Raw genomic sequence first — 22,824 nt, 5'->3', positions numbered from 1 at the left:
ATAGGTGCCCCATTTCACAGAGGAGGACTCAGCACAGAGAGGCTAAGTGACATTCCCGAGACCACACAGCTGGGCACAGAGTTCTATCCACCCATCACTGTCAAATTCCAGGGTAAAGCTGTGTGGCTTTAACAGGTTACACTCCCTCTGTGAGCCTCTGGTTCCTCATCTATCAAAGGAGAATAAAGGTGCTACCTGACAGGGGAACAGGTGAGGGACTGGGCTGGCAGCAGGCTTCAGAGGATGAAGCATGGGCATTCCCTGCAATGAAACGGCATCAGCCTATGGCTGAGAGACTGGTTGGAAGAACAAAGAAGAAGGTTTTAGCTGGAGGCTAAAGTTCAGGCTGTGGACTTGGGGGTGCCCTCTCTTCTTATGAGAGATGGGGCATTTATTCAACAATTATTTACTTGACACTTACTCCGAGAATTATCACCACCTCCAAGAAGCCTTCCTAAACTTCCCCAGGCTGCTTGCCTTTGGTCTGAGCTCCCTCAACTTGAAGGTTCTGTAATGATTGATTTCCACGTCTGGTTTCCTTCCCACTCACCACCACCCAGCCTGGTACGTGTCCTGCCCTTGTGACATCCCAGCTCTGGGAGATGAATGAGGCTCTCAGAGTTCTCTGGCTGCCCCTGCTGTGAGAGCCTCCTCAGCCGGCTCAGATGAGCAGGATGTCAGAATGAAAAGGAGTTTTTTCAGAACAGACCACCCCATGGCCCCTGAGGCCCTGGGGTGTGTGGGGGAGGCATGGCCAAGGTCATCAGGCGTTGACCAGCAAGCAGGTCTCAGACACCCACATTTGCCCTCTGGCCACTCTTCCAGAGGGGAGGAGGTCTTGTGAGCTGGGGAATCTGGCCTTTTGGTGGCTGAGGAGTTCCACGAAGCATGACAGAGGTGGTCATGGTGGCTGGTCTGGGAGGTGGTAGAGGGCAAGGCTGCTCAGAAACATTAGCCTTTTCTGCCTGATGCTCCACTGCTTCCAAGAACCTTCTACCTTCCTTACGTTCTTCTCACCAGAGGCAGCAGCTTCAATTTCAGGCCTCAGGGCTGTTAAAACGCAGGTCCTCCCACTCTTATGGCAGATAGACATTCACTTTCACGCCTCTATTTCTATTAGTAATTTTGCAGTTTTTTTCTTTTTCTTTTTTTTGCAGTTTTTCTTAAATAGGGCCACCGAATTGTATGAGGTGCCACAGCCCAGGATATCTACTTCCAACTGACCCTTCCACTGCGTCCATACATGCAGGCCCTGTGTGAGACATTGGCAGGGACGCTCCTCCCTCCTGCAGCTCCCCGTCTGGTGGGGTGGTTGGGCTCCACCGAGCTCATCAAGCCCTCAAAATGCTTTGTGCTTTCCTACCTCTCTGCCTCCATCCCTGCCAGCCTAGAGTCCTTCCCCTGTCTCTCCTGCCTGCGTGTGTCCTGCGTGCCCAGTGGGGATCTTCTCCATCCTTCAAGGCCCTTCTCACAAGCCAATGCCTCTGAGAAGCCTGCCCACTTCTCCCAGTGGCAAGCACGGCCTCTTCCTTTGGGGCCTGTGGCACTGAAGGCCCTTGGTGCCTCCTGGGAACTCTGATGCCTTTGGATCTGGGCTGCTGTTGATGTGTCAATTTTCCCACCAGATTATGAGCTTTTGGAGGGCAAGGGGTGGAGTCTGATTTCTCTCTGCCCCAGTCCCTCATTCACCAACCTTTCCTGAGCTGAACAAAGTCCTCTACCAGACAGGGTATCCAGAGATGGGACAATCAGGTGAGAACCTGCCCGTGTCATCAAGGAGCCCCCAGGCCCAGAGCTGTCTGCATGGAGGTGTGTACCAAGTGCTTTGTGAACAGAGGAGGCTGCCTGATTCAGCTGGAGAAGGGCAGCTTCACAGGGAGGGTGACACTTGGATATCTAAGAAGCAGGACCTGTCAAGATAAGGAGGGAAATGTCTTCTAGGCAGAGGGAACATTGAGCACAAAGGCACGAAAGTGGGAATGGGCAGGTGGGGTGAGAAGTTAGGTGCATTTAGGAGAACGGAAATGGCGGAGGGAGAAGTGGGTTGCACAACAGAGCAGTTAGAACACAGACTTTGGAGCTGCATGTCCTGGGTTCAGTTCCTGACACTACCAAGTACTAGCTCTGCTGTCACTCAGTGCCTCAGTTTCCTTAGCTGTAGAGTGGGGATAATTCCAGTACTTACCGTGTAGGATATCTATAAGGATTATTAGGTGAGATAATTTTTGTAAGGCACCTAGGGTAGTGTTGATGACACACATGAGCCCCTGTGAATGTTACGTAAATGAGGGAGAGCCAGAGAGGCCATGTTAGGTGGGGTTTGTGTTTGGACTTTATCAGGAGGCCACTGGAGCATTAGCAGGGAGGGAAGGTGAAGGGGAGTGGGAGGCTTGGCTTGGACCCAGCCCGTTCCACCCACTCCCGTGCATCCAGAGGGCATCCCCGGCCCCCCACCTCTCTGTCCCTCCTCCTCTCTGGCCTTTCACTGCTCTCGGTGGCCCTGTGGCCTCAACTGATATATAATGGGGCTGTAGGAGCTGGGGGCCACACCCACCCAGTACACCTGGGGGAAACTTTATGTTCCAGTTTATTGCCAAAGGAGGTCAAGTAGGGCTTCCTGGGGATCCGGAACACCTGGGCAGGGTGAGCCTCTGAGCTGTCACCTGGCTTACTCAAGGTGGATCTGGTAAGAGTGTGTGTGTGGAGTGGGGAGTGGAGAGGGGCTGGAAGGCACTCGCGTGGCCTGCAGAGCCGGTTGGATGTAGGGCACTGTGGGCTGTGATGCTGTGGGCTTGGGAGCCAGCTGCACTCCTGGCCGTCACCTTCTCTCTCTGTGCCTCAGCTTCCCGTGGGTAAAAGGGAGATGAAAATAGTAGCTCCTTCAGGCCAGTTAGCACAGTTGGGGAAAAAAAAGGAAAAGAAAATAGTGGCTCCTTCAAAGATGGTAAGGATGAAACGATCAAATGTCCACTCAGTGAGGCCTGAGGTACATGGTGTCTATCTGGGAGACCAAAATCAATGCTGTAGTACCAAGGCCGAAAGGTCAAGAGAACCCGTGGCTGGAGAGCGAGGTGGGGGGACGTGTCACACAAGGTTGTAGTCATGAGCTGGCCTCTGTGCCAAGCATGGAGGGGAGCTGTGGGAGGGCTTCGCAGGGACAGCAAGGTCATATGTGTTTCTCAGAGATCACTGAGGCAGGAAGACAGACCAGGGCCTGTTTTAAGAGTCAAGGTGACAAGGAGAGGTGCGAGTCTGAACCTGGGCCCCAGCTGTGGCCCAAGTGGGGTGGGTGGCATCCAAGAACATTTACAGGGAAAGAGGCACAAGCTACTGATTTGTGTCATTGTAGGGCAAGAGTGAGCTAGAGATTCCAGGGTGACTCTGGTGGTGCTGTTTCCTGGGGCAGGGAGCCTGGAGATGCAGGTATGGGGAAAGGTGATGATGTGGCTTGGGGACATAGTGAGTTTGAGGGACCATTGGGAGATACATGTGATATGATACATGTGTTAGAGCTCTGGGGGACAGGGCAGGGCTTGAGTCCGCCTCCTGCAGGTGGACAGCCTTTGGGAGGAGAGGGTGAGTAGTCCCTAGGAGGGAAGCGTGGCTCCCCATAATGAAAACCAACAGGGAGGGGGTGTGCATGGGGATGGAGCGTGAGGAAGACCCCTGTGAGAGGGAGAAGAGGGCAGTGGGGACCAGACACTGAGAGGAGAGAGCGCAAGGAGAGGTTAGTAAGGGCAGGAAGGACCAGGACGGAGGTGTCCTCTGGGGTACACCGTTGGGACTGTGGGTGACTTGGGAAGAGTAGTGGGGTAAGGTGGGAGGCAGGAACAGGGGCTCACTTCGTGACAGGGTGGATAGCCCCTTCCAGGGCAGCTGACAGGACAACATGGTTGGATGGCAGCTGGGGGTGAGGCAGAGTCAAAGGATGGTTTTGGTTTTTGGCATTGATTTTGGGAGGAGGCTTAAAGTTAAAGCTCTGTGAATAAGGGAGGGGCTGTAGGCTGACCTGGGACTGAGAAGAGGCCGTACTTGGGGGTTGGGGGTAAAGACCAGTGGGGATAGGAGAGAAAGATCTAAATTGGCCCCTTCTCACTTAGTAGAGGGGGCTTTGGAAAATGTCTGTGTCAAGTCAATAAAAAAATGATATCATGGCCGGGCGTGATGGCTCCTACCTGTAATCCCAGTACTTTGGGAGGCCAAGGAGGTTGGATCACTTGAGGTCAGGAGTTCGAGACCAGTCTGGCCAACATGGTGAAACCCCGTCTCTACTAAAAATACAAAAATTAGCCATGTGTGATGGTGCATGCCTATAGTCCCAGCCACTCAGAGGCTGAGGCATGAGAATTGCTTGAACTCAGGAGGCAGAGGTTGCAGTGAGCCAGGATCATGCCACTGCTCTCTAGCCTGAAAAAAAAAAAAAGATACCTGACCCTGGGTCACTGCTCAGGCTCCAGTCTTGCGAGGCTGGGGAGCTTCACATTCTCTCACTCCAGATCCTGGAAGCTTCCTCTCCTATCGGCTCTTGTTGCCAGCCAGTGGGAATAACCGAGGTCACCATAATGGAATGCTGACCCTTCCCCAGAGCCTTTGGATGCTCACTAGAGGAGCTATCTGCTTTGTCCTCACCATTGTCAGTTGCTGGGGTCTGCTGCTCTCCACCCCCCACCATGTACTTGCCAGATTGATTTCTGTGTCCCAGCCCAGGGTGTGGTCACACCCAGCGCAGCTGGCACTCAATATCTTTTAACCATAGAAATGCGGAGGGAATGCCTTCATTTGGCTGCCTCTGCTGCCCCCTGCTGTCTGATACTCGTTGGTGCAACACTAGAGGGCTGGTTCTGGAACTTGATGGTTTCGAGAACCTTTTCCTACCTAAAAATTATTGAGGACCCCAAAAAACATGTTTATATGTTTATTTTATGTCTATTGGTATTTACACTAATATGAGTTTAAATTGATATGTTTTTAAAATATTCATATTATATAATTAAAATAATAAATGTAGTATAACGTATTTTTAGGGGAAAAAAACCTCTATTTTCCAAAATAAAAAATTAATGAGAAGAGTGGCATTATTTTATGTTTACAAATTTCTTTAGGGCTTTAATAGAAGACAGCTGGATTTTCAAACACTCTTCCACGTTTAATCTGATGCAATATGTTGTTTTAAGTGAAGTTTATGAAGAAAATACAGGCTTACACAAATACATAGTTGCATAAGAGATATGTTAACAGCCCTTTCAAATAATTGTAGCTACTCCTTTTTTTATTTTGTAGGGGAAAGATCTTGCTCTGTCACCCAGGCTGGAGTATGGGGGCACAATCATAGCTCACTTTAACCTCAAACTCTTGGGCTCTGGTGATCCTTTCACCTCAGCCTCCCAAGTACCTGGACCTACAGGTACTCACTACCACACTCAGCTAATTTTTCTTTTTTCTTTTTTTGATACAGATGGGGTCTCACTATGTTGCCCAGTCTGGTCTTTTCCTGGCCTCAAGCAGTCCTCCTGCCTCAGCTTCCCTAAATGCTGGGATTACAGGTGTGAGCTACTGAGCCTGGCTATTCTTTTTTGATACAAGCCAAAACTTGACAAGTGCTGGTTTTTTGAAGGTTAGTTGTGATTAAAATCTGAAATTCTATCAATGAAATTTTTATATTCAATTACATTAAAATACATTAGACTCTTTTGCATTTTGGATGTATCTTTTGCCCAAGCATGATGTTATAACTTAATGCACTGGCCCTTTGGGGAAAAAAAATGGTTCATGGAGTTATGCAGGTCTTTCAAATATTGACAAATATTAGTATACTATGTTTTAAAAATCACATTAGATAATATCAATACCAATATCATCAGAGAAGTCTTTAAGTCTTTAATGAAGAGATTTTACATCCTTGAGCACCATGTTTATGGTAACAGAGCCTAGGTCACCCTGCACCAGAGCATGAGACATGGAGAGGCCTTCCTCTCAGAGGCCTCCCACAGCCTTCTGCCATGCGTTGTTCCTTGTTTATGTGTCACTCATAACCAATTTATGTAACACTCTGTATGTCCTTTCTCCTTTGCTGCTTTTCCCAACATTAGGAAGCTGCCAAGGTCACCGGGGTGAACACAAGGTTTCTAAAACTCTAATTTTCACTTGAAAGCTTGGATTTCGTCATTAGCAATGACAATTGTCAGTTTACCATGAAAGACGGACTCATTTTATTCATTCTTGAGAAAATGTCTGCCAGAGACTCAAGTCTGCATAAGCATAATTTATCTATCAGTATTTCTTTCAAGTCAAAATGGTGTTCCATGGGAAAAAGTGGCTAGTTAAGCTCATACTTCAAACAAGCACAACTGCCTTTCCTAGAGACAACCATTGTGCTGCATCGGATGTGGGGGAAGAGCTCCACATGCTTCCCAGAATATTAAAAAGATGTATATTCAAGGGTCAATATATAGTGAATGGGACCGTTTTTATTGCTGCATCAAAGACCTTCCTGGTTGATGTGGGAGTGATTTCCTGCAAGGGCGTGGCAGTGAAAAATGCGGTGGCTTCCTGTACATCACACTGGAGGCCACTGCCTTGGCTTTTGCATCATCAGGCAAATGTCAACCCAGCAAAAAAGGCAAATGATGCCTTAGTCTCATTATGAAGAGTTTTGACCTTGCAGATGTCCCTGGCTGGGCTGGTACTTAGCATTCTTTTTTTTTTTTTTTTTTTTTTTTTTTTTTAAATGAAAGAAAGAGAAAGAGAAAGGGGGAGAGAGGGAGAGAGAACAGGAGTCTTGCTCTATTGCCCAGGCTGGAATGCAATCCAAAAATAGGTATTAAAAACCTCTTTTATGCCAATAATTGTGCTTAACAGAGGAGATAGGAAGGAATAAGGGAAGAAAATAACAAATAAACAGCCAACCAGTATTTCATTTAAGTCTGTGAAATGCTATGCAAATGCTGAAGAGTGATTTACTTCCAATTATGTGGTCACTTTCAAAGTAGGTATAATGTGATACTGAGAAAAATGTATGTTCTGTGGACCTGGGGTGAAGAATTCTTTAAATATTCACTGAGTTTATTTGTTCCAGATCTGAGTTCTAATCATAGATGTCCCTGTTAATTTTCTATCTCATTGATCCGTTGAATATTAACAATGTCGTGTCAAAGTCTCCCGCTATTATTGTGCGGGAGTCCAAGTCTCTTTATAAGTCATTAAGAACTTGTCTTACATATCTGGGTGTCCCTATATTGGGTGCATATATATTTATGATCGTTGACTCCTGTTGTTGCATTGATCCTTTTACTATTATGTAATGTCCTTCTTTGTTTCTTTTAGACTTTGTCAGAGACGAAAGTTACAACTCCTGTTTGTTTTTTGTTTTTGTTTTTGTTTTTGTTTTCTCTCCATTTGATTGGTGAGTCTTCCACCAACCCTTTGTTTTGAGTCTTTGTGTGTCCTTGCTTATGAGATGGATCTGGATACACCGTACCGATGGGTTTTGACTTTTAATTCAATTTGCCTGTCTGTGTCTTTGATTGGGGCATTTAATCCATTTAAATTTAGGATTAATATTGATATTTGTGAGTTTAATATTGTCATTTAATGCTAGCTGGCTATTTTGCCCATTAGTTAATATAAATACTTCATTATGGAGATACTCTTTACCTTTTGGTAAGTTTTTGGGATGACTGATACTGGTTGTTCCTTTCTGTGTGTAATGCTTCTTTCAGAAGCTCTTGTAAAGTAGGCCTGGTGGTGATGAAATCTCTGAGTACTTGCTTGTTCATGAAAAATTTTATTTTTCCTTCATTTATAAAGCTCAGTTTGGCTGGATATGAGATTCTGGGTTGAAGATTCTTTTCTTTGAGGATATTGAATATTGACCCTCACTCTCTTCTAGCTTGTAGGGTTTCAGCTGAGAGATCTGCTGTGAGTCTGATAGGCTTCCCTTTATGGATAACCTGACCTTTCTCTCTAGCTGCCCTTAGAATTTTCTCCTTTATTTCAACCCTGGTGATTCTAACGATTATGTGTCTTGGGGTTGCTCTACTTGAGGAATATCTTTGTGGTGTTCTCTGTATTACCTGGAGTTGAGTATTGTCCCACCTTACTAGGTTAGGAAAGTTTTCCTGAATAATATCCTGAAGAATATTTTCCAGCTTGGATTCATTCTCTTCATGACATTCAGGTACACCTATCTAATGTAAATTAGGTTTTTTCACATAGTCCCATATTTCTCGGAGACTTTGCTCATTCCTTTTACTCTTTCTTCTCTAATCTTGTCTTCTCGTTTCATTTCATTAAGTTGGTCTTAACCTCTGATATTCTTTCTTCTGCTTGATCAATTTGACTGTTAAAACCTGTACATACTTCGTGGCATTCTCATATAGTATCCTTCAGTTTTATTAATTCCCTTATATTCCTCTCTAGATGTCTATTCTCGTTAGGATTTCGTCAAACCTTTTTTCAAGGTTCTTAGTTGGGCTAGAACGTGTTCTTTTAACTCACGGAAGTTTCTTATTATCCACCTTCTGAAGCCTAATTCTCTTATTGGAGCGCACTCATTCTCCATCAGGCCTTGTTCCCCTGTTGGTGAGGAACTGTGATCTCCTGTAGAGGGAGATACATTCTGATTTTGGGTGTTCTCAGCCTTTTTGCGCTGGTTTCTTCCCATCATTGTAAATGTATCCACCTGTCGTCTTTGTAATTACCGACTTTCAAGTTAGGTCTGAGTGGGTCCAGCTTGTTGATTCCCAGCACCGGAATTCGAGCAACCCACTGCGCCGGCTAAAGTGAGTACTAGTACTCTTACACTTTCACACTGTGGTTTTGTCCCCTGAAGGTGAGGCCACTGAAAGACCCGTGCAGGCGGGTCCCCTCCCTACTGGTGCTCTATTTTCTGGGCCTCTCCACTGCTGGGAACATTAGCTACCATTTAAATTCATTGAGTTTCCTTCAAGACATATTGACCCCCACTTCCAATCTCAGTAGGGCAAGGACAAGGAAGTATTACAGGTTCAGTGCAGAGAACCTGTAACACCCCCTCAGAACAGAAGGGCATCCTTATCTCCAGGAGCAGCAAGGAAGGGGGAAGGAAGAGGAGAGTTGAGAGAAGACACCTGCCCCTCTCATCACCTGCTTAAGAGGCACCCATGGGCACTGTTCAGGGTCAGAAATTAGAAATACCCTAGCCAGCCAGGACCATGGGGTGGTGGAATAACTCAGTTCCAGGAACCTGTGCTGAGTGCCCAGTCCATGGCAGACTTGAGTCTGGCACTAGAGATGTGAGATGCAATCAGACCCTGCCCTCTGCCCTTGAGGACTGCTCAGTGTAGTGGGGGAGACAGGTGTGCCACATCAGTAATAAAAACAGCCTCCTTTATTTGTGTTAACTTTACCAAAGGAAATTTCATAAATCCAAAATGCTGTCTACTGCTTCCTCCCGGGGTCTCTTCTTCGCCCCAACATCCCCGCCCCAACACCAGGTTCTCTTCTGATTGTTTAGTCAGTTCTCTTTGTTTGTGGCAGAAACCTGAGTTGAATGAGTTTCAGCATAAAGCAGAAGTGACTGCAAGGATATAAGAGGGTCTCCCAACCTTCAGATGAGAACAAAACAGGGCCATCAAACAGGACCAAGATGAATGTTATTATTTTTTGAGACGGAGTCTTGCTCTGTTGCCCAGGCTGGAGTGCAGTGGCGTGATCTTGGTCTGCTGCAACCTCTGCCTGCTGGGTTCAGATGATTCTCCTGCCTCAGCCTCCTGAGTTGCTGGGATTACAGGTACCCACCACCACACCTGGCTAATTTTTGTATTTTTTAGTAGAGACAGGGTTTTGTCATGTTTGACAGGCTGGTCTTGAACTCTTGACCACAGGGAATCCCAAAGTGCTGGGATTATAGACATGAGCCACTGGGCCCAGCCAAGATCAATATTATTATGGCTCACCTACCCCAGGAGAAGCAGGTTTCCATCTCTGTCCTGGTTCCAAATTCCGAGGAAGAAGGTGGTCGGCCCAGGTTGGCTATGGTCCTCATCCCCCCTCACAGGGGCCAAGAAGGAAGGACATGCTGCCTGAATCTGTATCTGCAGACAGAGGGAGGGAGGGGCAGAGGCGGTCCTGGGAGAGGGTGCTTTCGGATAGTCTACCCAGTGTCCTCGCTCTGATCTGTGCACACACATGCCTCTGTACAGTCATAACGAGGTTTATATGTAATACTGCAGACTTTCCTTATTTTACTCAACATTATTGCATGTATATTTCCGAGCAATACACATTCACTCACTTGTGACTTTTAATGTGACCTTCTGTGATTATGTCCCCTATTTTGGTGTATAGGTCAGCTGCAATGATAATGCTATTAACAACTCAAAAATCTTGGTGGCTGATAAACAGTACATACATTTTTCCTGTCACAGGCCTGCAGGGGGGCTGGAGTGGCGGGGGAGGCGAGCTGGAGTGGCAGGGGAGGTGGGCGGGGGAGCTGGGCTGGAGTGACGGAGGGATGGGGAGGCGGGCTGGAGTGGCGGGGGAGGCTGTTTCCAGCTGCTTCTCTGGTTCAGGGCTGTCCCACGTGTGTCTCATTCTGGGATCAGTGTCTCCCCAGAGCATGTTTTTCTCATGGTGACGCAAAAACTCAGGAACTGCAAACAGAAACTCACCACGCCTCTTAAGGCCTGTGCTCAGCAGTTATACTATCTCTTTTTGCCCATGTTCCGTTGGCTAAAGCAAGCCACAAAACCAGTTCCAATCTCAGCAGGGCAAGGAAGTACACTCCCCCTCCCCCCATGGACATGGCAGTGGCGGAAGGAAGAGCTGAGGAGTAATGTGGCCCACTACACTTGGTTATGTGGGAGGTCAAGGCCGGCAGATCACTTGAGTTCAGCAGTTTGAGACCAGTCTGGCCAACATGGTGAAACCCTGTCTCTACTAAAAATACGAAAATTAGCTGGGCCTGGTGGCACATACCTGTAATTCCAGCTACTCCACAGGCTGAGGTATGAGAACCAGGAGGCAGAGGTTGCAGTGAGCTGAGATTGCACCACTGCACTGGAGCCTGTGTGATGGAGTGAGACTCCTAAATATATAAATAAATAAATAAAGCTACTGGAGTGTCCAGGCCCCCAACTCCGGGGTTTCTATCTCCTGAACATCTAAACATTTTCCATCCACGCCTTGACCCTGTGGCTCCTGTAATCACTTCCAAGGCCAGGGCCCATCATGTCAGCCTCCTCTGTGCTCTCCCTGCCTCCTCTCTTGCCCTCTCCTATTTGCTTCCCACTATTTAATTCAGGTCCGAGCACAGCACTCCCTTGATACTGGGCCCTCTACACCCAAGTCAACCTGGAAGACACAGTTCCAGTGTCTCCTCCTCCAGGAAGCCTCCCTCTGACCATGAGGCGGGCCTGCCATCTGGGAAAGGAGAAAGGGAAGGAAGGATTATGTAGAAAGAGCCTCAGACTGCACCGCAGCTCCACGAAAGTCTCAGCCAGCCCAGTGAGGAGGCCCAGAGCACAAATTAGCTGTTAGCGGCAGGGTGTGGTGGCTCACACCTGTAGTCCCAGCTACTCGGGAGGCTGAGGCAGGAGGATCACTTGAGCCTGGGAGGCAGAGGTTGCAGGGAGCTGAGTGAGCTGAGATTGTGCCATTGTACTCCAGCCTGGGCAACAGAGTGAGACTCCGGCTCAAAAACAAACAAACAAAAACAGTTAGAGGAGACATTTGCTGGGCAGAAAAGGCCAGGACTCCTTCTCCCACTGGGCTGAGTCACTGGCTAAGGCTGCCCAAGGAGAAAGCGGCAGCAGGTCCCAGGGTGTTGCTGCCAGGGTCTGTTGCAAATGACACTCCTGCTCTACACTCTCACAGGAAGATCTGAGTGGCAGACCTCCATGGCATGATGGATGTTCAAGTTGGAAGGAATTTAAGAGATGCTCTAGGCCAGCAGCTGACATTTTTTTTTTTTTTTTTGAAGTGGAGTCTCACTCTGTCACCAGGCTGGAGTACAGTGGCACCATCTCCACTCACTGCCACCTCAGCCTCCTGGGTTCAAGTGATTCTCTTGCCTCACTCGCAAGTAGCTGGGATTACAGGCATGCACCACGACACCAGCTAATTTTTGTATTTTTAGTAGAGATGGGGTTTCATGTTGGCTAGGACGGTCTTGATCTCCTGACCTTGTGATCCACCCACCTCATCCTCCAAAAGTGCTGGGATCACAGGTATGAACCACCACACCTGGCCAAGCTGGCACATTTTACAGATGAGAAAACTGAGGTTGGCTAGAGGAAGTGACTTGCCCAAAGCCACCTAGCATGTAAACCAAAGTGCAAACCCAGGTTCTGACTCCCAAGTCCGCGCTCTTCTGAATCACTGCTAACTCAAAGTCACAGTGGGACTAGCGGGCAGCAGTGGGAGAGTGGCAAGGCATGGCTTCAGGACTCAGTGTCACTCCTCACAATAGCCCTTCCTGGACCCCAAGCTCTTGTCTGGGCTCCCCAAGGCCTCTGTCCACTCATTTACCAGTCAGTTCTGTGAATGTCAGCTGGTGTGTCTGCTTCCATGCAGCCGCGTCCTCAGCACACAGCATGGGACCCGGAACACAGTGCAATCTGCAAAGATCGTTGTGACCTCCTGTTTCTGTCCTGGAAGGCTGGGCTGCTCCCTCTCTGGGCAGCTCAGTCCTCCAGGACAGAAGAGCAGTTGGTTTCCCTATTCAGTGCTTTCTTTCCTTCCTTCTGTCTTTTGTTTTGTTTTGGTTTTGTTTGTGTTGTTATTGTTTGGTTTTTGTTCTGTTTTTTTTTGAGACAGAGTCTCGCTCTGTTGCCAGGCTGGAGTGCAGTGGTGCGATCTCGGATCACTGAAACCTCTGCCACCCAGGTGCAAGTAATTCTGTTCCCTCAGCCTCCTGAGTAGCTGGGACTACAGGCACGTGCCACCACGCCTGGCTAATTTTTTCTATTTTTAGTAGATATGAGGTTTCACTGTGTTAGCCAGGATGGTCTTGATCTCCTGGCCTTGTGATCTGCCTGCCTCAGCCTCCCAAAGTGCTGGGATTACAGGCATGAGCCACCACGCCCGGCCCTGTCTTCCTTCTTTAAATAAATGCATACTAAGTGATTACTTTGTACAGTGCTGGGGACACAGCGGTGAAAATTTTTGCCTTCATGAAATTTACTTTCTAATAGAGGGCGGTAGATGATAAGCAGAACAAATACAAGGCACAGTGTATTAGATGAAATAATACAGGCTATGGGCAAGAGAAAGAGGCTCATAGACAGAGGAGACCAGGAGGTGTCAGTGAGGGCACTTGCCATTTAAATAGCGGAGGCAGGGAAGTCTCTGTTGAGTAAAAACCTGAAGGAGACAACAGGAGGACAATGTGGCTGGAACGGAGGGAGTGACTGGTGGGGCTGGGAGAGGTAAAAGATGAGTCTACCAGGTCACAGAGATTAAATTACCGGGAGCCTAGAGCCTGCATAGGAATTTGATTTTTACTCAGTTGAAACGGGAAGTCACTGTAGAGTTCTAAGTAAGCGGGTGTCATTGTTTGACTTAGAAGTTAGACCCAGGGGATGTGGTAAAGGATGGGGAGAATGCCGCAATCCAAGAAGAGGGGATGGTGGCTCAAATCACAGTGACAGCAGGAGCCATGTCACAGGTAGTCACGGGTGTCTTTTGGAGGTAGAGCCACCGGATTTTCTGATGAACTAAATGTCGGTTGTGAGAGAAAGAGAGGAGTCGAGGATGACCCCAGCCAGGTTTTGGCTTGGTCACCCAGAAGGGTGGCGTCACCCTTGGCTGACATGAGGAAGAAGACGAGAGGAATAGGTTTTGGGAGCAGATCAGAATTCAGGATTGGACACAGTCATTTTCAGACATCTTAGGCATCCAAGTGAAGGTGTCAGGCCCACGACTCGATATACAAGTCTAGAGTCTGGGAGAGGTCCGGAAATGTGGGCGTTACAGGCACAGAGAAGGTATCCAAAGCCTTGAGGTTGGATGAGATTGTCAAGGAAATGGTGGTTTTGGGAGAAGAAAGAGGACCAAGGACTGAGTTCTGGGGCTCCCATATCAGGGCAGGAGGATCCTCCAGGGTGGTGGGAGGAAGAGCACAGTTGTGTGGTGTCCTGGAAGGCAGGTGAGGAAAGTAAAACCAAGGAGGGGCCATTGGCAGGTCCCCTGCTGCTGCTGCTGTGAGGGAGAGCAGGATTGAGGATTGGTCACTGGATTTAGCAATGTGGAGGTCTTGGTGACCTTCAAGAGTTTCAGTGGAGTGATAAAGGTAGGATGCTCGTTCAAGTGGGCTTGAGAGAGAACAGGAGGAAGGAATTGGAGACAGAGATATGGACCACTCTTTTTTTTTTTTTCTTGAGACAGGGTCTTGCTGTCACCCAGGCTGAAGTGCAGTGTCACAATCAGCTCACTGCAGCCTCAACCTCCTGGGCTCAGGTGATTCCCCCACCTCAGGTCCCCGGGTACTTGGGATCACAGGCACATGCCATCATGTCCAGCTAAAACTTTTAAAAATTATGTTTAGAGATGGGGGAGGTCTCCCCATGTTGCTCAGGCTGGTCTCAAACTCTTGGGTTCAAGTGATCCTCCCATCTCGGCCTCCCAAACTGCTGGGATTACAAGCCTGAGCCACCATGCTTGGCCTAGACCATTTTTTTTGAGGAGTTTTGACAGAAAGAGAAGGAAGGAAAGGGGATGAAGAGAACAATAGTGACGGCTTTTATGAGCTAGAGTGTGTGTGTGCTGACGGGAGAGGTGTAGGTGAGAGAACCGTGGAGGATGCAGGGGAGATGGAAGGATGCTGCAGCCAGGGCCTCGACTACGTAGGGGGGTGCAATCCAGCCACACAAGCAGGGGCCGACCTTCAGAGGAGCGCGTGCTTTTCTCCTTAGGGAGAAGGCAGATGCAGGGAGGTTGGTCCAGGTAGTGGTGGAGCCTCTGGAGTTCATTGCCGATAGCTTCCACTCTGTCAGTGAATCAGGAAGCAAGGCCGTCAGCCACTGTGAGAGTGGGGAAGGGGTCTGGAAGATTGGAGGGCAGGAGGCAGGAGGAGAGCACTGCTGAGGGGTGTCTGGGATGACTACATTGAAATGTGCAGGCACCTGGGGTCAGTGGATGTGATTAAGCGTCAGGCAGCCTGGAGAGCCCCCTCCCCAGGCCCCTTCACAGACCGTTCTTCCTTCTTGTCTAGCAGTGGGCCAGGCAAGCCGGTGTGGATCTGCAGCGTGGGGTTTATTCCTTGCTGCTGCCCAGGGGCTCAGGGGGAGGCGCGTGCCTAGGAAGTCTCAGATTCCCAGGACTGTTTACATATTTAGGTAAAGCACCTCCTCCCTGTTCCATAGTGGAACAAAGTGTGTGTGTGGAGTGTAGCATTTAATAGGACCTCTTCAGAGCCGTCTTACAATGCCCCCATGTCAAGGACCGTAATATGCCCATAGGGGCAGGTCCTGTCACCATCCAGTGTTAGAGAACAGGAACCCATCTCCGTGACATGAGCGGGGTGGGGCTGCCCTGTCTGCTTTTCATTGTCGTCATGCTTTGATTTCTGCTTTTTGGCAGAGGCTGGTTTTCCTAGATTACTTTCAACATCTGTTCACTCTTCTAGAATAAAACAGGATAAGTTTGACTCTGATATTTTCTTTTTCTCCGAGGCAGTCTTCAGTGAAGGCCTGGACTCTCTCCAGGTGCCCCACCCTGGTGCTCCCCCCACTCTGAAGACCACTGCCCGTGGGTGGGCTTTCGGCCTTGCCTGATGCCAGCCAAACCTCCTCCCCTCCCTGGGTCCTCTCCTGCCTCCAGCTCCTGGCTCCTAAAGACTCCTTGTACCCCAGAGCTTCCTTTGCTGAGCTGCCTGGGCTGAAGGCCCAGAACTACCGGCCTTCAGATTTGGGGTGGCACATGGTAAGCTCTGGGGCATTGTGATGGGCTGGCCAGGCCCATCCAAAGACATCCCTGCCTCTTACCTCCCAGTCAGTCCCAGCTCCATTCTCCCCTCCCTACACTCCACAGAGATACACAGGCTGCCCTGTGCTAGCTTCAGAGCCAGACCCTTGCCTTTCTCAGGCTGGGAAAAGGTCAGCACATGTGAAAGGGAGAAGGAATCACATTTTCTTTCTTATTTTTCTTTTTTTTTTTTTAAGACAGTCTCACACTGTTTCCCAGGCTGGAGTACAGTGGCATTATCTCCACTCACTACAACCTCTGCCCCTGGGTTTAAGCAATTCTCCTGCCTCAGCCTTCCAAATAGCTGGGACCAGAGGTGCACACCACCATGCCCAGCTAATTTTTGTATTTTTAGTAGCGATGGAGTTTCACCATGTTGGCCAGGCTGGTCTCGAACTCCTGACCTCAGGTGATCCACCTGCCTTGACCTCCCGAAGCACTTTCTTTTTTTTTGAGATGGAGTCTCAAACTGTCACCCAGGCAGTGCAGAGGTGTAATCTCAGCTCACTGCAACATCTGCCTCCCAGGGTTCAAACAATTGATTCTCCTGCCTCAGCCTCCCGAATAGCTGAGAATACAGGTGTCCACCACCATGCCCGACTAATTTTTTGCATTTTTAGTAGAGATGGGGTTTCACCATAATGGTCAGGCTGGTCTGTAACTCCTGACCTCGTGATCCACCTGCCTCCTCCTCTCAAAGTGCTGGGATTACAGGTGTGAGCCACCACACCTGAACCTCTTCTGTTTTTTTTCTTTTTTCGAGACAGAGTCTCACTCTGTCTCCCAGGCTGGCGTGCACTGGCATGATCTCAGCTCACTGCAACCTCTACCTCCTGGGTTCAAGCAATTCTCGTGCCTCAGCTGGGATTACAGGCATGTGCCACCGTGCCCAGCTAATTTTTGTATTTTTGGTAGAGATGGGTTTTGCCATGTTGCCCAGGCTGGTCTCAAACTCCTGGCATCAAGTAATCTGCTCAGGCGTGAGCCACCATGTCTGGCCACATTATCTGAACTCTTCTGATGTATGTCAGCAACTATGCTAGGCCGATGTGGCTGACACTTGTGCTAGTTCCCCAGTATCCATGTCCTCCTTCTCTAGTAACAGCACTCCTGGTTTTTGCCTGGGTTTATGGTCTCTGGGAATAAAGAACACATTTCACAGCTTTCTGTGGTCCCAGGGGTAAATGGAATGTAAGCAGCATTGTTGTGTATGTCTTCTGGGAAATGCCCTTAGACAGACAGACATGCACTTTTTTGATTCTTCCATCTGCTGCCTGGAACATGGATGTGATGGCTGGGGCTCCAGCTGCCATCTTGGTCACTGGAGGCAACAGCCACACCCTTGGCAGAGAGGAGCCATGAATTGACAGGAGCCTAAAATGCCAGAGGATTTAGCAAAGCAGGGTCCACATACCGCCCCTGGATCCCCTATTACCAGACCTTTACCTGAGTGAGAAACAAACCCTCTTGTTCAAGCCACTGTTATTGTAGGGTTACATTACACACAGCTGATCCTAATCTTAAGGTGACACCTCATTTTTCATGAATTATGTCATTTTCATGCTCACAACAGTCCTGCCAAGTGGATATTACCTCATTTTTAGAGACCAAAAAGGAGGCTCAATGATTTTATTTTCTATTTCATTAAAAATGGATTTTCTTTAGTCTGTATTCTGCTGAAGGCTCAGTGATTTTAGGTAAGTGGTCCGAGGCTGCCCAGCCACTATGAGGCTGAAGCCCTGATTGCTCTGCTTCCTGGGCCCTGCTCGGTGAACCTTTGGGGCCACACCCAGGCTGACCTCCCTATGTGTACAGGCCCAGGTTGACAAACACCCTCTGGTCTTCCCAGGCTTCATCTGGGTCCAGAAGCATCTAATGAGCAGGCGGCACTGTTGAAGGGTCAGAGCTGTTGCAGGGTGGCCCCAGACTGTCCCTGTTCTAGCAATGAAAGCCTCACATCCCTCATTCCTGGGCAAATCCAGACAGTCACCCTACAGCTGTGGTCCAGCCAGGCCCTGTCACTGTCCCTTTGGGCACCAGACCTTGAGCCCTCACAACCTGCTGGTGTCCAGGCATTTGTGCCCCACCTCCCAAACCTTGGGATCTTCCAGGCTGTGGTTGGAGGCTGGGGCAAGGGTTAGGCCTTATGAAACTGAGGCTCAGGCGGGGCACAGTGAGTCTCCCATAATTCCAGCAACTTGGGAAGCCAAAGCAGGAGGATGGCTTAAGGCCTGAAGTTTGGGTCCAGCCTGAGCAACATAACAAGACCTTGTCTCTACAAAAAATTTTAAAAACCTACTGAGGCTGGTGGCAAGCACCAGTAGTCCCGGCTACTCAGGAGGCTGAGGGAGGAAGATAGATAGGAAGATCGCTTGAGGCAGGAAGATAGGAAGATAGGAAGATTGCTTGAGGCAGGGAGTTTGAGGCTGCGGTGAGCTATGGTCATGTCACTCACTCCAGCCTTGGCAGCAGAGACCCTGTCTCTTAAAAAAAAAATCAGGCTCACCAATGCCAGCAAGAAGTAACACCCCAAATCAAATAACACCTTGATTTGACTTTACAATGGCCTCAGAAGACAGCAGCCCCCACATTTATTTTGATTCTCCTTTGTCCCCTGACTCTCTGTATGTTCTGTGACCCCACAATAACAGAGTCCTTACCTGCCAGTGAGATGGGAACGGTTCGCTTGTCTACCTCGCAGGGTGTGCGATGGGGTGTGACTCGCTTCTCCAGTGCCCTGCTGCTCAGACCTCTAGGTGAGCATACAGACGGGCAGGCTGTGAGGGTCCGGTCACAGCAGCGTTGAGGGGTGGGTGATGACAGCCCCTGAAGCCCCAGTGGGTATGTGCTACTGTGTGCTTTTAGTTTTGCCGTCTAGAGACGGCTTGTGTGAACCAGTTCAATTAGACCCTCCTCCTTGTCACAAGGACAGAGGGCTTTCTGTATCCCGGCTTCTTGCCTTGGTATACCAGAAGAATCGGATCACACCTGGGCTCGGAGAATGAGTGCAACGTGTCATTGAGTGGAGTAGCTCTCAGCAGATGGGGAAGCCAGAAGGGGATGGAGTGGGAAGGTTTCCCCTGGAGTCGGCCGCTCAGTGGCCTGGGCTCTTCTTCTTCAACTGCCCTGGCCAAACTGCGTCTGGTTCCGCTGGGGGATGGCCTGCTGGCTCTGCCAGCGTGCTCCTTCCCACGCCCTCCTGACATTCAGCAGCTTATGTCTTCTTCCACTGATGTGTTCCTCTCCACGTCCAGCCGCTTGTGTCTCTGCCTGCTAGGGTCTCAGGGTTTTTACAGGCACAATATGGGGGCATAGCAGGCCAGGGTGGTCTTGGGAAATGCAACATTTGGATGTGTAGGCAGAGGCAGGAGTGCCTGTTCTCACCTGCGTCCATGGCCACAGACCCGGGGTGAAGCCCTAGCCAGGAACCACACCCTCCTCTACCCAGCAATTCCCTGCCCACTGCCTGTCACTGGGGCCTGAGGCCATCAGGCTGGTCTGCAAGTGCTACTCATCCCTGCCTTCATCTAGGAACCGGCAGGCACGGGGGAGCCCCAGCACACTGCAGCATGAGGCCTCTGCACTCAGAAAGGCTCCTGTCACCTTCCAGCTCTCCTACCCTCCACCATGTGACCTTGGCCCTGTGATTTCATCTTTTGAGCCTTAGTCTTCTCATCTACAAAATGGGGATGGTAATACCTGCCTCAGAAGGCTGTAGCCAGGATTAATGAGATCATACACCATGAAGTTTGGCTCCGGACCTGGAATACAGTTAATGCTTGATAATGGTTGTCATTGTTGTCACTGTACCGCCACTCCTCTGTGCCAGGCAGCCCCGTGCTGGATACCAGGGACCCTGCGATACACCAGAGCCATTCAGGGACTCCTCAAGGAACTCAGAATCTGATGGGGAGATGTGACACAAAGGCAATTTAAAAGAATAAAATACGGGGGGCCGGGTGCGGTAGCTCACAAATCCCAGCACATTGGGAGGCCAATGTGGGCAAATCGCCTGAGGTGAGGACTTTGAGACCAGCCTGGCCAACATGGTGAAACCCCATCTCTACTACAAAAATACAAAAATTAGCCAGATGTGGTGGCATGTGCCTATCATCCCAGCTACTCAGGAGGCTAAGGCAGGAGAATCGCTTGAACCTGGGAGTTGGAGGTTGCAGTGAGCCGAGATCACACCACAGCACTCCAGCCTGGGCAACAGAGCAAGACTCTGTCTAAAAAAAAGAAGAAGAAGAAAATATGATGGCTCACACCTGGAATCCCAGCACTCTTTGGGAGGCAGAGATGTGAGGCTCTTGAGGCCAGGGGTTCAAGACCAGTGGTCAAGTTAGCAAGACCCTATCTCTATAAAAAAAATAATAATAATTGTTCTAATGGAGGAGTGAACAAGGCATGGTGGGGGCAACAGGAGGAGGGGAATGCCACAGAGCAGTCAGGGAGGCTCTCCTGGAGGAGGCAGAGCTAGCGTGGGGGCTCGCAGAGGATCACCTTTTGCTGGGTGAATCTGGGGGCTAGTAGAAGGAAGCCTCTTGCAACTCCCTAAGTCTAGAATTCTCTAGTTGTGTGTGGAAGCGAGGATGAGGCTCTTCCCGTTGGCTGGAGTCTCAGCAGGGGCTCCAGAGGCTGAGGACCAGGGCCCAAGCACCTTACATCCTCCATGGAATGTCAGACCATCCTGCAGCACAAGCAGAGGGTGCCCTCCCAGGCCTGCCCCACCAACCTCACCCATGTTAAAAGCTTTTTTTTTTTTTTTTGGAGAAAATAGTTGTTTTGTTCTGAGCTTCCCTCCCTTCTTTAAACCAAGTGAGGAGGGCCTCAAGACTCTGGGGGAACACAGGAACCTGAATTGTCCTCACACATCAGAGGCTAAAGGCAGTGTGTGGTGGTGGGATGCGGAGAGCTAGGGCCACCCTGGGAATGGCTCACATTGCCAGGCTAGACAAAGGATACCTGATTTTTCCAGGGGACCAGATGAGGGCCTGTGGAAGAAGCAGGAGGCAGGTGGGGTGAGTAGTTCCCAATAGAAGGAATTGCTGGAACTGATGCCTGAAGGGAGAGGTTGCAAACCAGAGGGGGCATTGTTCCTTTCGGGGTGGGGGGAAATCTAGGTGAGAGGTCCCCAGGGAGGGAGGTTCACTGAAAAGCCTCCTGGAGGATCCTGTGAGTTAGAGTAGAATTTGGACATCTACCATGTCCCAGAGGGTTCCCAGGCCAGGTTACAACTGTACCAGGTAGGGAAGGCCTCTTCTGCTCTCTCTCCCAATCTATAGACAGATGGTCATGCAGGGGCCAGGCACAGTGGCTCATGCCTGTAATCCCAGCACTTTGGGAGGCCAAGGTGGGTGGGTCACTTGAGGTCAGGAGTTCGAGACCAGCCTGGCCAACTGATGAAAGCCCGTCTCTACTAAAAATACAAAAATTAGTTGGGCATCATAGCACATGCCTGTAATCCCAGCTACTTGGGAGGCTGAGGCAGGAGAATCGCTTGAACCTAGGAGGTGGAGGTGGAGGTTGCAGTGAGCTGAGATTGTGCCACTGTACTCCTGCCTGAGTGATGGAGGGACACTCCATCTCAAAAATAAAAATAAATAAATAAAAGCAGTGATAAGGAGACATCCAGATAAAAGTTTGGGGGCAGGAGGGTGGCATGGGCAGATGTTTTCAGAGCTTCATTGTGCTATGTGGAAGGTGGCATAGAAGGTGTCAGGAGCAGGAGCTGCAATCTGAGGAGAAAGATGAAGGTTTGGCCCACCTGGGAAGGGAGCCCAGAGCATGTGGAAGACTGAGGAGCTGGGAATCCTTAGAGGCACAGCTCAGCTTCCATAGGTCTCACTCTGGCTGCCTTTGAGCTCTGGATCCTGAATGTCCCCAGGGAGGCTTTGTAAGGGTCCTTCCTAGGACCAGCTACATTTTGCAGGACCCATTTCCAAATGAAAATGCAGGGTTCCTAGTAAAACAGATTACTACAAATTTCAAGATGGTGATAGCAGAGTACTGAACTAAGAACAGGGTCCTTTGCATAGGGCTGCTGATACAGAAAGAGAAAACATAGGACATCCAGTTGAAGTTGAATTTCACATAAACAAGAGACATTTTTTTTGTTTGTATGTCTTGTGCAATACTCGTTTCTGTTTCTGATGTTCTGTGTATCTGAAATTCAGATTTAACTGGGAGTCCTGTATTGTACCTGACAACGCTACCAGGTGCATCCTGTGTCCCCTGCTTACCTGGAGCTCCTGGGAGTGGCTCGAGCTTAGGGTTCTTCCAGGAGAATGGCTTTCAAACTTTAGCCTGCATCAGAAACATCTGGAGGGCTTGGTAAAATCCTAGATTGCTTCCCCTTAGCCAGAGTTTCTGATTCATGCCTAGAGTACAACCCAAGAATTTTCATTTCTGACAGGTTCCACGGTGATGCTGATACGATTAGTCCTGGGACCACACTCTGAGAACCACTGTTGGAGTACATCACCCGAGCGAGCCCGAGAAGGGATAGAAAAGCGTAGTGACCCAAAATGGACACCAGAGGGCAGAAGCGCACACTCTCCGGGCAATAGGAACCACTCACTGGCCTGGGGCTGGGCTTACACCTTTGCTGAACATTTGTTCAGTGCCTGACCGTGTCCAGGGCCCTGGAGTGGACAAAGAAAGACATGGGTCAGAATTAGTCTCTGCCCTGAGGGGCTCAGGGTGTGGAAAGGGAGGCAGATGTATTAACTGAGAATTACAACTGGTGCTGAGATGAGGGAAGCATGGGCTGTGGGAGCCCAGGGGAGGCTGGGGGTGATAGGGGCTCGCTTCCTGGAGGAGCCTGAACAGAGGGTAGGAGTCATCCATGCTGGTAAGATGGGAGGTGGGGCTTTCTGAGCA

The 22,824-nt window shown here is 49.5% G+C and overlaps 1 protein-coding gene across 1 annotated transcript in view; it reads left to right on the top strand.

The window, feature by feature from the left end:
* The window catches only part of LOC118145786 (uncharacterized), a 64,562-nt gene extending 41,738 nt beyond the window's left edge, over window positions 1–22,824 (top strand). Inside the window, exons 7-9 of the mRNA XM_078339136.1 lie at window positions 15,655–15,900; window positions 18,594–18,698; window positions 22,358–22,824. Of these exons, the coding sequence (XP_078195262.1) occupies window positions 15,655–15,714 (60 nt within the window). The 3' untranslated portion in view covers window positions 15,715–15,900; window positions 18,594–18,698; window positions 22,358–22,824. The remainder of the gene's footprint in view (window positions 1–15,654; window positions 15,901–18,593; window positions 18,699–22,357) is intronic.

The sequence above is a fragment of the Callithrix jacchus genome, chromosome 10 (assembly GCF_049354715.1).
Source record: "Callithrix jacchus isolate 240 chromosome 10, calJac240_pri, whole genome shotgun sequence".
Classification (NCBI taxonomy): Eukaryota; Metazoa; Chordata; class Mammalia; order Primates; family Cebidae; genus Callithrix; species Callithrix jacchus.
This window is presented reverse-complemented; position numbering and strand designations above follow the sequence as displayed.